At 39.5% G+C, this 14,279-nt stretch overlaps 1 protein-coding gene across 1 annotated transcript; it reads left to right on the forward strand.

The window, feature by feature from the left end:
• Positions 1–7,275: 7,275 nt before the first annotated feature.
• LOC113266623 (olfactory receptor 1G1-like) lies at positions 7,276–8,217 on the forward strand. Its single transcript, XM_026514356.2, has one exon. The coding sequence runs from the start codon at positions 7,276–7,278 to the stop codon at positions 8,215–8,217; it is 942 nt and encodes a 313-aa protein (XP_026370141.1).
• The last annotated feature ends 6,062 nt before the right edge of the window (positions 8,218–14,279 follow it).

The following is a 14,279-nucleotide window of genomic DNA, read 5'->3' on the forward strand; positions in this document are numbered from 1 at the left end:
GGATGTACTGTATGGTGACTAACATAATATAATAAAAAAACATTAAAATTAAAAAGTAAATAAATAAATATGAGAAATACAATCTAAAGCTGTGGGATGTGAAGGAAACAAGTGAAGAAAAGTTGGGAGAAAAATATAACATTACCCAGGAGGAACTAAGGGGACTGGATATAAAGGAGGGAAAAAAATGTAGCCACCTTCCTGGAGAGGAAAAAAGAAGGTATGGCAGATGATTAAATGGACCTTCAAAGAGTACAAGTTTTCAGCTATAAGATGAATAAGTTCTGGGATCTAATGTTCAGCACAGTGATGATAGTTAACAATACTGTGTTATACATTTGCAGTTTGCTGGGAGAGTATATAATCTTGAGCATTCTCACCACAAAACAAAAATGGTAACTCTGTAAGGTGATGGATGTGTTTATTAGGGTCATCATTCTACAAAGTATATGCATATCAAATCATCATAAATATGTACAACCTTATATCTCTAAAATTAGAAAGATTCTGAATTCCAAAATGAAAAGCCTTAAAGATATTAGGTGGGACAGCATGAACCTTTCTTATGCATCAGGAAAATGAATGACCTGTAGCTACAAGTATTGATATGAATGAATGTCAAAAATGTAAAATCAAACATGGATGGACCTAGAGGGTATTACACTAAATGAAATAAGCCAGACAGAGAAAGACAAATACCATATGATTTCACTTATAATATGTGGAATCTAAAAAAAAAGAAAGAAAGAATAAACAAAAAGCAGAATCAGACTATAAATACAGAACAAACTGATGGCTGCCAGAGGGGAAGGAGGTAGGGAGTGGGCAAAATGGGTGAAGGGGAGTGGGAGGTACAGGCTTCCAGTTATGAAATGAAAAAGTCACAGGAATAAAAGGCACAGCACAGGGAATGTAGTCAATGGTACTGTAATAGTGCCGTATGGTGAGAGATGGTAGCTATACTTGTGGTGAGCACAGCATGACATATAGAGTTGTTGAATCACTATGTTGTATACCTGAAACTAATGTAACATTGTGTGTCAACTATACTCATATACATTTCTTAAGTTTTTTTTAATTCAGCTTAATTAACATATAGTATATTATTAGTTTCAGAGGTAGAATTTAGTGATTCATCAGTTGTGTATGACACCCAGTGCTCAGTACATCAAGTACCCTCCTTAATGCCATCACCCAGTTACCCCATATCCCCAAGCACATCCCCTCCAGCAACCCTGTTTCCTAGAGTTAAGAATATTATGGTTTGTCTCCCTCTCTGATTTTGTCTTATTTTATTTTTTCTTCCCTTCCCCTACGTTCATGTTTTGTTTCTTAAATTCCACATGAGTGAAATCATCTGGTATTTGCCTTTCTCTGACTGACATTTCACTTAGCATAATACCCTCTAGTTCCATTCACACCATTGCAAATGGTGAAAATCCATCCTTTTTGACAGCTGAGCAATATTACACTCTGTGTGTGTGTGTGTGTGTGTGTGTGTGTGTGTGTGTGTGTGTTTACACACCACCTCTTCTTTATCCATTCATCTGTTGATGGACATCTTGGCTCTTTCCACAGTTTGGCTACTGTGGACATTGCTGCTATGAACATTGGGATGCAGGTGCCCCTTCAAATCACTATTTTTGTATCCTTTGGATAAATACCTAGTAGTGAAATTGCTGGGTCATAGGGTGGCTCTATTTTTAACTTTTTGAGGAACCTCCATACTGTCTTCCAGAGTGGCTGCACCAGCTTGCATTCCCACCAGTACTGTAAGAGGGTTCCCCTTTCTCTGCATCCTCATCAACATCTGTTGTTTCCTAAGTTGTTAATTTCAGCCATTCTGACTGGTGTGAGGTCTCATTGTGGTTCCTTTTATGGTACCTTTTCTTTTTTTTTTTTTTCATTAAATTCAATTTTTTTTCATTTAAATTCAATTAGCCAACACATAGTACCTCATTAGTTTCAGATGTAGTGTTCAACAATTCATCAGGTGCATGTAACACCCAGTGGTTTTGTATTTCCCTGATGCCCAGTGCTTTTGAAATGTCAGTTCATGTCTTCTCTCCACTTTTTTTTTTTTTTTTTTTTGTCTTCTCTCCACTTCTTGACTGGATTTTTTTGTCTTTTGGGTGTTGAGTTTGGTAAGTTCTCTATAGATTTTGGATAGTAGCCCTTTATTGATAAGACATTTGCAAATATCTTCTCCCATTCCATATGTTGCCTTTTAGTTTTGTCAACTGTTTCCTTTGCCATGCAAAAGCTTTTTATCTTGATGAAGTCTGAATAGTTCATTTTTGCTTTTGTTTCCCTTGCATTAAGAGACATGTCTAGCAACAAGTTGTTGCAGCTGAGGTCAAAGAGGTTGCTACCTATGTTCTCCTCTAGGATTTTGATGGAGCCCTGTCTCACATTTAGGTTTTTCATTTATTTTGAGTTTATTTTTGTGTATGGTGTAAGAAAGTGATCCAGTTTCATTCTTCTGCATGGGGCTGTCCAATTTCCCAACACCATTTGCTGAAGAGACTGTCTTTTTTCCATTGGATATTCTTTCCTGCTTTGTCGAAGATCCGTTGACCACAGGAAATAAAAAATTTTTAAACATAAAATTGAGTGAAAGAAGCTAAATGTTCCATTCATGTAAAAAACAAAAATAGGCAAATATAAACAATACATATACACATAGCTGGTAAAACTGTAAGAACACTGTCCTATGTGTTTTATACACTGTGTTTTATATATGATATATTTCATAATTTAAGAGATTTAAAGTAACCTTGCATGCAAAAGCCTCTATTACTTCAGCAAATATTTATGGATGAGCCATCTCTCTACCTTCTGGAGTTACAGGGAACAAGTCTGTTCACTTTTCCTATGTACAGAACAGTAGGAATTTGAAGACAATGATTGTGTAGCCCACCCTACCCCAAACCTGTCCAATTCATTTATTATTAAGATTTCCTGAGAAATGATAGGTTTTCTTTAAGTGAACTTGAATCTGATAAGAATGTGTAGACTCCATGGCAGGTTGGGGCAGGGGGAGAAGGAGCCCTCCCCTGCTGTGCCTAGGGCAAGGGTACCAGGTACAGTGCTCCCAGGAGTCACAGACCCGGTCACTCTGAGACAAAGGTGCTCCTGACACTGCTGGGACTCACAAATCCAGGGCCCAGAAGGGCCAGCTGGGAGGTTGGACATTTGCCCCATCTTGTCTCTAACTAGGAGATTGGGGATTAGGTCCCAGGGGATACTCCATGTGAAAAGCCCACAGCTCCTCCTGGCTCCTATTCCTGAGAAAAGGCTGCTCCAGCTCCAACTCTTTAGTCCATGCTGCTGTTACAGGGGAGGAAGAACACTGAGGTTGCAGCAAGTCCTCTTTTTTTTTTTTTTTAAGATTTATTTATTTGTTTTAGAGGTGGGGGGAGGGGCAGAGAGAGAGAAAGAGACAGTCCCAGGCAGACTCCACACTGAGCACAGAGTCTGATGTGGGTCTCGATCCCATGACCCCGAATTTGCTACCTGAGCCGAAACCAAGAGTTGGACGCTTAACTGACTGCATCACCCAGGTGCCCCATAGCAAGTCCTCTTGAGGAGAAGGGCAGGCAAACCAAATAGGCGAGACAGACCGAACACCTAGTGATGGTGACAAAATCTGAGGATGGTCAGAATTTCCAGGTAGGACCTGAAGGGGTAGAAATGGGAGACACTGATCACACACACGCACCCTTCTTTTCCTCCTCCTCCCCTATTCCTTCCTCCTTTCCTGTCCCTTCCTGCTCTCAGCCAACTACAACCTGGTTCACTTAACCACCATAAGGACAGCCTTGACTTGATATCCATGAATTCCCTGAGAGTCCATCCAGAAGTCAGTCCAGATCAGGGGTCCCCAGGCCCCCAGCCACGGCCAAGACATTGCAGCTGTGCAATAACAGTGCTCAGGACCCCTGGACTATGCATGGACAGCTCACTTTCAGCCCACTGGATCACAAGTGCTTCCAGAACCAGTCTACCACCACTCGAGGAGTGAAACAATCTTCACAACAATTAATAGGTCAGCATACCCTAGCTCATTTTTTTTAAGTTATCAGAAGTATTTGCAATAGATTTATTTTTTTTAATATTTTTTTATTATATTATGTTAGTCACCATACAGTACATCCCTGGTTTTTGATGTAAAGTTCGATGATTCATTAGTTGCATATAACACCCAGTGCACCATGCAATACGTGCCCTCCTTACTACCCATCACCGGCCTATCCCATTCCCCCACACCCCTCCCCTCTGTAGCCCACAGTTTGTTTCTCAGAGTCCATAGTCTCTCATGCTTCATTCCCCCTTCTGATTACCCCCCCTTTCTTTATCCCTTTCTTCTCCTACTGATCTTCCTAGTTTTTAGTTCCATAGATGAGAGAAACCATATGATAATTGTCTTTCTCTGCTTGACTTATTTCACTTAGCATTATCTCCTCCAGTGCCGTCCATGTTGCAGCAAATGTTGAGAACTCATTCTTTCTGATAGCTGAGTAATAATATTCCATTGTATATATGGACCACAACTTCTTAATCCAGTCGTCTGTTGAAGGGTATCTCAACTCCTTCCACGATTTTACTATTGTGGACAGAGCTGCTATGAACATTGGGGTGCATATGGCCCTTCTCTTCACTACATCTGTATCTTTGGGGTAAATACCCAGTAGTGCAATGGCTGGATCATAGGGTAGCTCAATTTTTAACTTTTTAAGGGACCTCCACACTGTTTTCCAGAGTGGCTGTACCAACTTGCATTCCCACCAACAATGTAGGAGGGATCCCCTTTCTCCACATCCTCTCCAGCACTTGTTGTTTCTTGCCTTGTCAATTTTTGCCATTCTAACTGGCGTAAGGTGGTATCTTAGTGTGGTTTTGATTTGAATTTCCCTGATGGCTAATGATTTTGAACAGTTTTTCATGTGTCTGTTAGCCATTTGTATGTCTTTATTGGAAAAGTGTCTGTTCATATCTTCTGCCCATTTTATGATTTGTTTATTTGTTTCTCGCATATTGAGTTTGAGAAGTTCTTTGTAGATCTTGGATACCAGTCTTTTATCTGTAGCATCATTTGCAAATAGATTCTCCCATTCCATGGGCTGCCTCTTAGTTTTTTTTTGATTGTTTCCTTGGCTGTGCAGAAGCTTTTTATCTTGATGAAGTCCCACAAGTTCATTTTATCTTTTGTTTCTCTTGCCTTTGGAGATGTGTCATAAAAAAGGTTGCTGTGGCCGATGTCGTAGAGGTTGCTGCCTATGCTCTCCTCTAGGATTTTGATGGATTCCTGTCTCACATCGAGGTCTTTTATCCATTTAGAGTTTATCTTTGTGTATGGTGTGAGAGAGTGGTCAAGTTTCATTCTTTTGCATGAAGCTGTCCAATTTTCCCAGCACCATTTATTGAAGAGACTGTCTTTTTTCCACCAGATGTTTTTTCCTGCTTTATCAAAGATTAGTTGTGCAAAGAGCCCAGGGTCCATTTCTGGATTCTCTATTCTGTTCCATTGGTCTATGTGTCTGTTTTTGTGCCAGTACCATGCTGTCTTTGTGATCACAGCTTTGTAGTACAGCTTGAAATCCAGCATTGTGAGAAATTAGGGAATCCATCCCATTTACAATAGCACCAAAAACCACACGTTACCTTGGAATTAACTTAACCAGAGACGTAAAGGATCTATATTCTAGAAACTACAAATCACTCTTGAAAGACATTGAAGAAGACACAAAAAGATGGAAAAATATTCCATGCTCATGGATCAGAAGAATTAACATAGTTAAAATATCCATGCTACCCAGAGCAATCTACACTTTCAATGCTATCCTGATCAAAATACCAATGACATTTTTCAAAGAACTGGAACAAATAGCCCTTAAATTTATATGGAAACAGAAAAGGCCCCGAATCGCCAAGGAATTGTTGAAAAGGAAATGCAATAGATTTATTTAGGCTCATTTTCCAATTGAGGTTCTGAGAAGGTAAATGATTTGACCAAGATGGTATACCTGGGACTCAAACCTGGACCTGCACATGTCACATGTCCAAATGGAAGCTTTGTCATGGTAGGTCAGAGCCATTGCCACCCAAGACCATGATGATGATACTGGGGACAATGGCACTTACAACTCTATACATGAAACTTTACAGTTTTCAAAACTCAACTTCCCACAGATAGGGGCCAAGAAAAAGTTCAACTTGCTCAGGATTCAGGGTGTTTCCCAGAAGTGAGATGTTCAGTTTTGAAAGAGGATAGAAAAGTCCTGGGCAAACATAGAGGACTAGTCGGTCACTCCAGAAGGCACCCTCCTTTTGTTAACTCTGTCAAGAGAAAACAATAATATCAGGGAAAGCTACTATTTGATGAGCATTTGATATAAGCCAGTCACTGTTCTAGTTCTGTACAATCCTTATCTAATTTAATCCTCAACAACCTTCTGATTTTGGCATTATTATCCTCTTTAAGCAGATACAGAAACTGAGGCCTGAAACACTGAATAGACTTGCTCAACATCATGGCCCACAAGGAGGCGGGGGCCCAGTGAAGTCTTGTCTGATCCAGAGGGAATGTATCTTATCACCACTTGAAAGAGAAGGACATCATCACGGGCTGGCATTGCCTGTTTGGGTGTTCATCCTTCTATTCCATCCAAATGCATGAGATAAAATCTCTCAACTTGGATTTTACATCACAGGTCCTGAAAAAACCTTCAAGTGATTCTGGAATTTTGATGCATTCAACAGTCCTATACAGTTGGTTTATGTCTACATCTTACAGGTAAAGAAAATGAAGCTCAAAGAATGTAAATAATTTACCCAAAATATAGAAAGTAATGAGGGCTTAGACAGTGAGGACTCTCCTTAGTAATTGTCTAGTAAATGCCCATCCCCAAGATATCTTATTCAGACCTCTAAGCCTATGAGATTCAGATTTTCGCTTTTAAAAAAGTAGAGAGTGGACTAAGACCTGGGAAGCTTCTTCCTAGCAAAGCTCCAGTTCAGCCTCATCCAGGAAGTCCACAGGACAACTTATGAGACACCTAAAATGCAAAGTTCACCCCCAAAAAGATCTCCTGTTTCTACTGTCCATAGTTCTTAGCTCTGTACATGCTTAACGTGCCCACCAATGAGAGACAGGAGTGCATTTTAGTGACCTTTGAAAAGAACATAGAAAACAGAGGAAAGGCTTTGAATGATACAACTTGTTGGAGTCTATGTACATTTAAGCAAAATTTTCCTGCAATTCTGCTACTATAAATGGCAATTAGAAATCAAACTAGCATCTCTGACTTCCTGCTCCTGGGCTTCTCTCACCACCCAGAGCAGCAGCCTCTCCTCTTTGGGCTCTTCCTGGCCATGCACCTGGTCACCATGTTGGGGAACCTGCTTATCATTCTGGCCATAGTTTCTGACCAGCACCTCCACACCCCCATGTACTTCTTCCTGGCCAATCTGTCCTTCGTTGAGACTTGCTTTTCCTGCACCATTGTCCCCAAGGTGCTGGTGACCATTAAGACACAACAACACACAATCTCCCACACTGGGTGCCTTATGCAGATGTACTTCTTTATGGCATTGACCCTACTGGATGACTTCCTGCTGGCCGTGATGGCCTATGACCGCTACGTGGCCATCTGCCTTCCTCTCCACTACACCACGATCGTGTGTCCCCAACGCTGCCTGCTGCTGGTCGCCGCATCCTGGCTCTGTGCCCATCTCCTGGCCTTCTCACTCACCCTCCTCATGTCTCAGTTCTCCTTCTGTGCCTCCCATTCCATCCCACACTTTTTCTGTGATGTACCCCCACTCCTCAAACTTGCCTGTTCAGACACCCAGATCTTTCAGGTCACGATGTTAACTGAAGCAGTTTTCACGGGCATGATTCCTCTCACCTGTGTCCTGGTCTCTTATGCCCACATCATGCACACCATCCTCAGGATCCCCTCAGCTGGAGGGAAGCACAAACTCTTTTCTACCTGTGGCTCTCACCTGTCAGTGGTCACTCTCTTCTATGGGACACTTTTTCTGGTGTATTTCCAGCCCTCATCCTCCTACTCAGCAGACATGGGAATGGTGGCATCTGTGGTATACACGATGGTCACCCCCATGCTGAACCCCTTCATCTACAGCCTGAGGAACAGGGACATGAAGGGGGCTCTGTGGAGACTCTCAGGCTGGAGAAGATGCTCTACTCTGTAAAGGGTCTTGCCCTAGACTGGAAGCTCAGGCTCTCTGAAATGCCTTCTCCCTGCACTTGTCCGTTGCAATTTTGAAAACTCAAGCTCAAGGCAGGATGGATGCTCAGCACTGTGAGCAGGGTCAACAAACAGAGAATGCCTGGCTGGACAGAAGTAGAATAAGATCAACTGGCCAAGGACAGAGCTGCAACCTGGAAGGAGTGGCCGGCAATCCCTACAGGGTGACTTGATCAGTGGGTACAGGTGTCCACGCAGATTCAAACCACACAGTGGGAATCATCAAAAGAAGAACAACAGACAGAACTCGGGCTCTCGGACGAAGCCAGGTACCAGCTCAGTCTATGACTGAGTGGGACTGTAAGTCCCACTCACCTACAAGCAATGCTCACAAGAGTTGGAAGGGTCAAGTGCTCTGACTTTCAGGGACCATTTCCAAGCCCAGCTTTGGAAGCAACTCACTGAGAGGGGCTAACCTACACACAGAGAAAGCTGAACCGAGAAGACACACTATTTGCTGGGACTCAGAGAACAAGAATAATTCTAGGGGGAAAACTAGGCACAGATAGATCACAGGACTAGCCCCAAAACACATTACAGAGATCAAGATCTAAGACTGTGACAAAGAGTGATTATTAGTTATGGACAAGTTCTTGACTCTTTGGTTTTTAAACCTGGGTTACTTCATTTGTCTCGACTGCAGAATGATACATGCTTGTTACAGTAAATCCGTAAAACATAAATAGGAAAAAAGAAAACACTCACTACCCCTCCTTATAAAGGAAATCATTGATAATATTTTACAGTATTTCCCACCTATCTTTTTCTAATTACTTTTTGTCTTTACTATGCTGAGAAAATACTGCTGGTATGAGTATATATGCTTTTTTGCTTAATCTTATAACATGAGTTGTCTCCATATTATCTCTTCCTGAACATTTGGTTCTCTGAAATCACACTGCAAAAAACCTCCATGGTATATATGCTTTTCACCATGGTTGGATGATTAGGGCATTTCTAAGCTTTCACTATTACAAATAATGATGCAAAAAAAGGTCTCTGAAAAGAAATTATTTTCATATATTCATAGTCTGTTACATTCAATATTTTCAAAAGAAAATATTTAATATATTTCAAAAAGTAGACTATCTAAGTAGTACCTTTTTAGGTTCCTTTATCCATTCTGCCAAGAAGCCCAAATGAGAGTGCCCATTAAACTACATCCTCTCCATATTTTGATGTTCACATTTTCCCCTTATTTATAACTGATATGATAGCCAAAATGGTGTCTCTTTGACTTAGTTTTAATTTCTTTTGTTCTTGTTGAAGGAACTGTTTTCCAGAATCTGTTAACCATTTTTTCCATTTCATCTTTTTTAAGTTTTTCTTTTTTGTTATTATAATTACAGTGTAATTAACACACAATGTTATATCATTTTTAAAATTGAAGTGTAGTTAACAAATAGTATGTAGTATAATATTAGTTTCAGATGTATGACATAGGAATTGGACAACCATATACAACACAAAATGCTCCCCACAATAAATTTATATTTAGGAGTTGGGAAACTCAGCTACAAAGAATCTCAGGAGTAAAAGAAATCATAATGGCTTTTAGAAATTATTGTTATCTGAATGAAAAACAATTTGAAACATATTTGCTAGAAATTCTTCACAGGAAGATTAGTTATACGCAAATGTTAGAAAAGCAAAGTCTACAAGATACTAAGCCTAGAATTCATCTGAAAAAGAACAATATCAACCCAAGCAAGAAAAGAGATGAGAGTAAAATATGATAAAATAGAATAAAACACACAATAGAGAAGTCCTACAAAGCTAAAAGTTTTTTGAAAAGATAACTTATATTCCTCTGATAAAAAATGGTTATATGGGGAAAATACCAATCATCAACAAGAAGAAAAAAAAGAGGGACATTACCTCTGATCGTAAAATAAAGAGGATATTATGAACAATGTTATATAAATTTTAAAATTTAGATTAAATCGACAAATTTCTAGAAAAACATATCACACCAAAACTAATATAGGAATAAAAAGAAAACCTAAATAAACCTATAACCATTGATAAAGCTTCATTAGTAGCCCTTCCTTAAAGAAACATTCAGGCCCAAATGGCTGTAAGAATGAGTTTCTATACACAATTCAAGAAGGAAAACATTTCAGGCTTGCAAACCCTTTCAAAAAAATAGAAAATGAAGGAACACTCACCCAATGCCTTTTGAGATTAACACAAACTTCATACCAAAAGCTGACGAGAAATTGCAAACAATTACCATAACAATTTGATCTCCATGAAGATAAATGCATCAAAGAAATTTATCAAATAAATGCACCAATTCAAAGTAAAATATTAGCAATACAATCACAACAATGCAGAAGAAAATAAGATGTGTCTATACCAAATTGAGTTTTCCCAGGAAGGAAAGGTGGATCTCACATTCAGAAATCAACCAACGTAAGTCACCATATTTATACAGCAAAGGACAAAAATCATCTGATGCAAGAACAACATCTCAACAGATGGAAGAAAAAACATGTCATACAATTCAACATCCACTCACTGAAAAGTCCTCTTGGCAAAATGGATTTGGAACAAAACTTTCTGAATCTGAAAAAAGGTTGCCTTTTTTTAAACATATGGCATATATAACACATAAGGGTACACATTTAAATCTCTGTTGTCTAAACAAGGAACAAGACAGAACACCAGCTCTCACAACAGCTCTCCCACACTCTACCTGAGGTCTCATCAGGACAGTCAGAGGAGAGAAAAGTAAAGGATATAAATTCTCTACAGGAAGAAACAAGGCGGCATTTTGCTTACAGATAACATTTTGATACAATTGCAATTCAAAGGAGTCTATGGAGGAACCACTGGAATTAATAATTATTTATCTTCGTGCAAAAACAAATACAACATAGACACACACACACACCTCCCACCTCACTACAGACGCAAAAATCAATTCCAGGTGCACTAAAGAACTCATTGGGAAAAGCAATATCATAAAGTTTTTAAAGAAGAATGCTGGAAAATATCTTCCTGAACTCACGAAACAAAGGACCACTTCAAAAAATAAAAATACTGATGACTTCAATCAGTTAAAATAAAAATACTGATTTAGCAAACAGCACTGTAAACTCTGAAATGACAAACCAGGGATAGAGGAAATGTTTATCATGTATGTAAATCAACAAAGGACTAGGATCTAGAATAAACAGTTGTACATAGTTCTATAAATAAATCAGAATGTAACAGGTAACTAAATGGAAAAATGAACAAAAATTGAAACAAGCAGTTTCTAAATAAGGAAATAAAAGTACTAATGAGCAGAACCTGGGTGGCTGACTCAATTAAGCCTCTCACTTTTTTTTTTAAATAATAATTTTTTATTATGTTATGTTAGTCACCATACAGTACATCCCTGGTTTTTGACGTAAAGTTCGATGATTCATTAGTTGCGTATAACACCCAGTGCACCATGCAATACATGCCCTCCTTACTACCCACCACCAGCCTATCCCATTCCCCCACCCCCTCCCCTCTGAAGCCCTCGGTTTGTTTCTCAGAGTCCATAGTCTCTCATGCTTCATTCCCCCTTCTGATTATCCCCCCTTTCTTTATCCCTTTCTTCCCCTACCGATCTTCCTAGTTCTTATGTTCCATAGATGAGAGAAATCATATGATAATTGTCTTTCTCTGCTTGACTTATTTCACTTAGCATTATCTCCTCCAGTGCCGTCCATGTTGCAGCAAATGCTGAGAACTCGTTCTTTCTGATAGCTGAGTAATATTCCATTGTATATATGGACCACAACTTCTTAATCCAGTCATCTGTTGAAGGGCATCTCGGTTCCTTCCATGATTTAGCTATTGTGGACAAAGCTGCTATGAACATTGGGGTGCATATGGCCCTTCTCTTCACTACGTCTGTATCTTTGGGGTAAATACCCAGTAGTGCAATGGCTGGGTCATAGGGTAGCTCAATTTTTAACTTTTTAAGGGACCTCCACACTGTTTTCCAGAGTGGCTGCCAAGTACCCAGAAATGAATCTACCAAAATATATACAAGACCACTATATAAAAATGAATAAAACATTATTGACATTTATTAAAGATCTTCATAAATTAACATATAATGGTCATGAGTTGGGAGCCCCTATAATTATGAAAACTTCCTCTCTGAAGTGTTTGAATCAATTCAGTTCATTTAAAAATTCAACAAGTGGGCACTTGGGTGGCTCAGCTGGTTGAGCATCTGAGTCTTGATTCTGGCTCATGTCATGATCTCAAAGTCATGAGATCTAGCCCCATTTCAGGCTCCATGCTAAGCATGGAGCTTCCTTAAGATTCTCTCTCTCCCTTCATCCACTCACCCTTTCTCTCTAAAAAAAGGAAACAATTCAACAAGTGTAGGTGTATCTGTCACTGTTTATATGTCTTTGGAAAGAGACAATCATATTTAAAAATGTGAAAGAAAATGAAAAAAGAAACAGCCAAGGGGTGCCTCGGCAGCACAGTTGGTTGAGCAACTGACTCTTGGTTTCAGGTCAGGCCGTGATCTCAGGGTTGTGAGATGGAGCCCCACGTCAGGCTCCCTGCTCAGCAGGGGGTCTGCTTGAGATTCTCTCTCCCTCTCCCTCTGCCTCTCCTGCTCATGCTCTCTCTCAAAGAAATAAATAAATCTAAAAAAAAAAAAAAAAAAAAAGGATTAGCCAAGAAATTTTCAAGGAAGAACAAAGTGGGAAGCCTTTCTCTGCCAGATATAAAAGCTATCAAGCTATAGTTTACAAGACAGTGTAGAAACGGCGAATGGATACTAAGACAACTGGGTGTCTGGATGTAAAAAATATTAGACACTAGTTTTACAACACAAAAATCAGTTCCAGATGGGGTGCCTGGGCGACTCAGTTGTTTAAGCATCCAACTCTGGATTTCAGCTCAGGTCGTGCTCTCAGGGTCATGAGATGGAGCCCCCCACACGGGGCTCCGTGCTGGGCATGGAGCTTGCTTAAGATTTTCTCTCTCCCTCTCCCTCTGCTCCTCCCCATCCCCCTTCCCTCTCTTAAAAAAAAAAAAAAAATTCCAGATGAATTAAAAGCCTAAATGTAAAAGGCAAAATGAGAAAGCTTTTAAGAGAGGACACTGGAAAAGATCTTCCTGACCTTGGATAAGGAGGGCACGTATTGCATGGTGCACTGGGTGTTATACGCAACTAATGAATCATCAAACTTTACATCAGAAACCAGAGATGTACTGTATAGTGACTAACATAATATAATAAAAAAAATTTTTAAAAAGTATATCTTAGGGGCGCCTGGGTGGCACAGCGGTTAAGCGTCTGCCTTCGGCTCAGGGCATGATCCCAGTGTTGTGGGATCGAGCCCCATGTCGGGCTCTTCCGCTGTGAGCCTGCCTCTTCCTCTCCCACTCCCCCTGCTTGTGTTCCCTCTCTCGCTGGCTGTCTCTATCTCTGTCGAATAAATAAATAAAATCTTTCAAAAAAAAAAAAAAGTATATCTTAAACCAGAAATGAAATAAGCACTAACAAAAAGAAAAATATTGGTGAATTCAATGAAATTAAAATGAAAAACATGTATTACCTTAAAAATATGACTTAAAAGTGAGTAGAAAAACAGGCTGGAAAAAATATTTTAACACATACAATAAACAAGGGATTTATACATACAGAATACTTAAAGAGTTAAATAAGTCAAGAAGAAAAATCAAGAAAAATAAGAGAACAGAAAACGCAAAGAAAAAATAAGTAGGCACTCTCAAAAACAGAAAAAAATGACTAAAAATCTTATACTTCTGGGTATAAGAGAACTGAAATCAGGATCTGGAAGAGATATCTGCGCTCTTATGTTGACTGCAGCATTGTTCACAACAGCCAAGATACGGAAACAACCCAAATGTCCAACCACAGATAAACGGGTAAACAAAATGTGGCATATACATACAATAGACTACCATTCAGCCTTGAAAGGAAGGAAATCCTGTCACATACCACAGTATGGATGAAACTTGACACTACATACTAAG

The sequence above is a fragment of the Ursus arctos genome, unplaced genomic scaffold (genome assembly GCF_023065955.2).
Source record: "Ursus arctos isolate Adak ecotype North America unplaced genomic scaffold, UrsArc2.0 scaffold_18, whole genome shotgun sequence".
NCBI lineage: Eukaryota > Metazoa > Chordata > Mammalia > Carnivora > Ursidae > Ursus > Ursus arctos.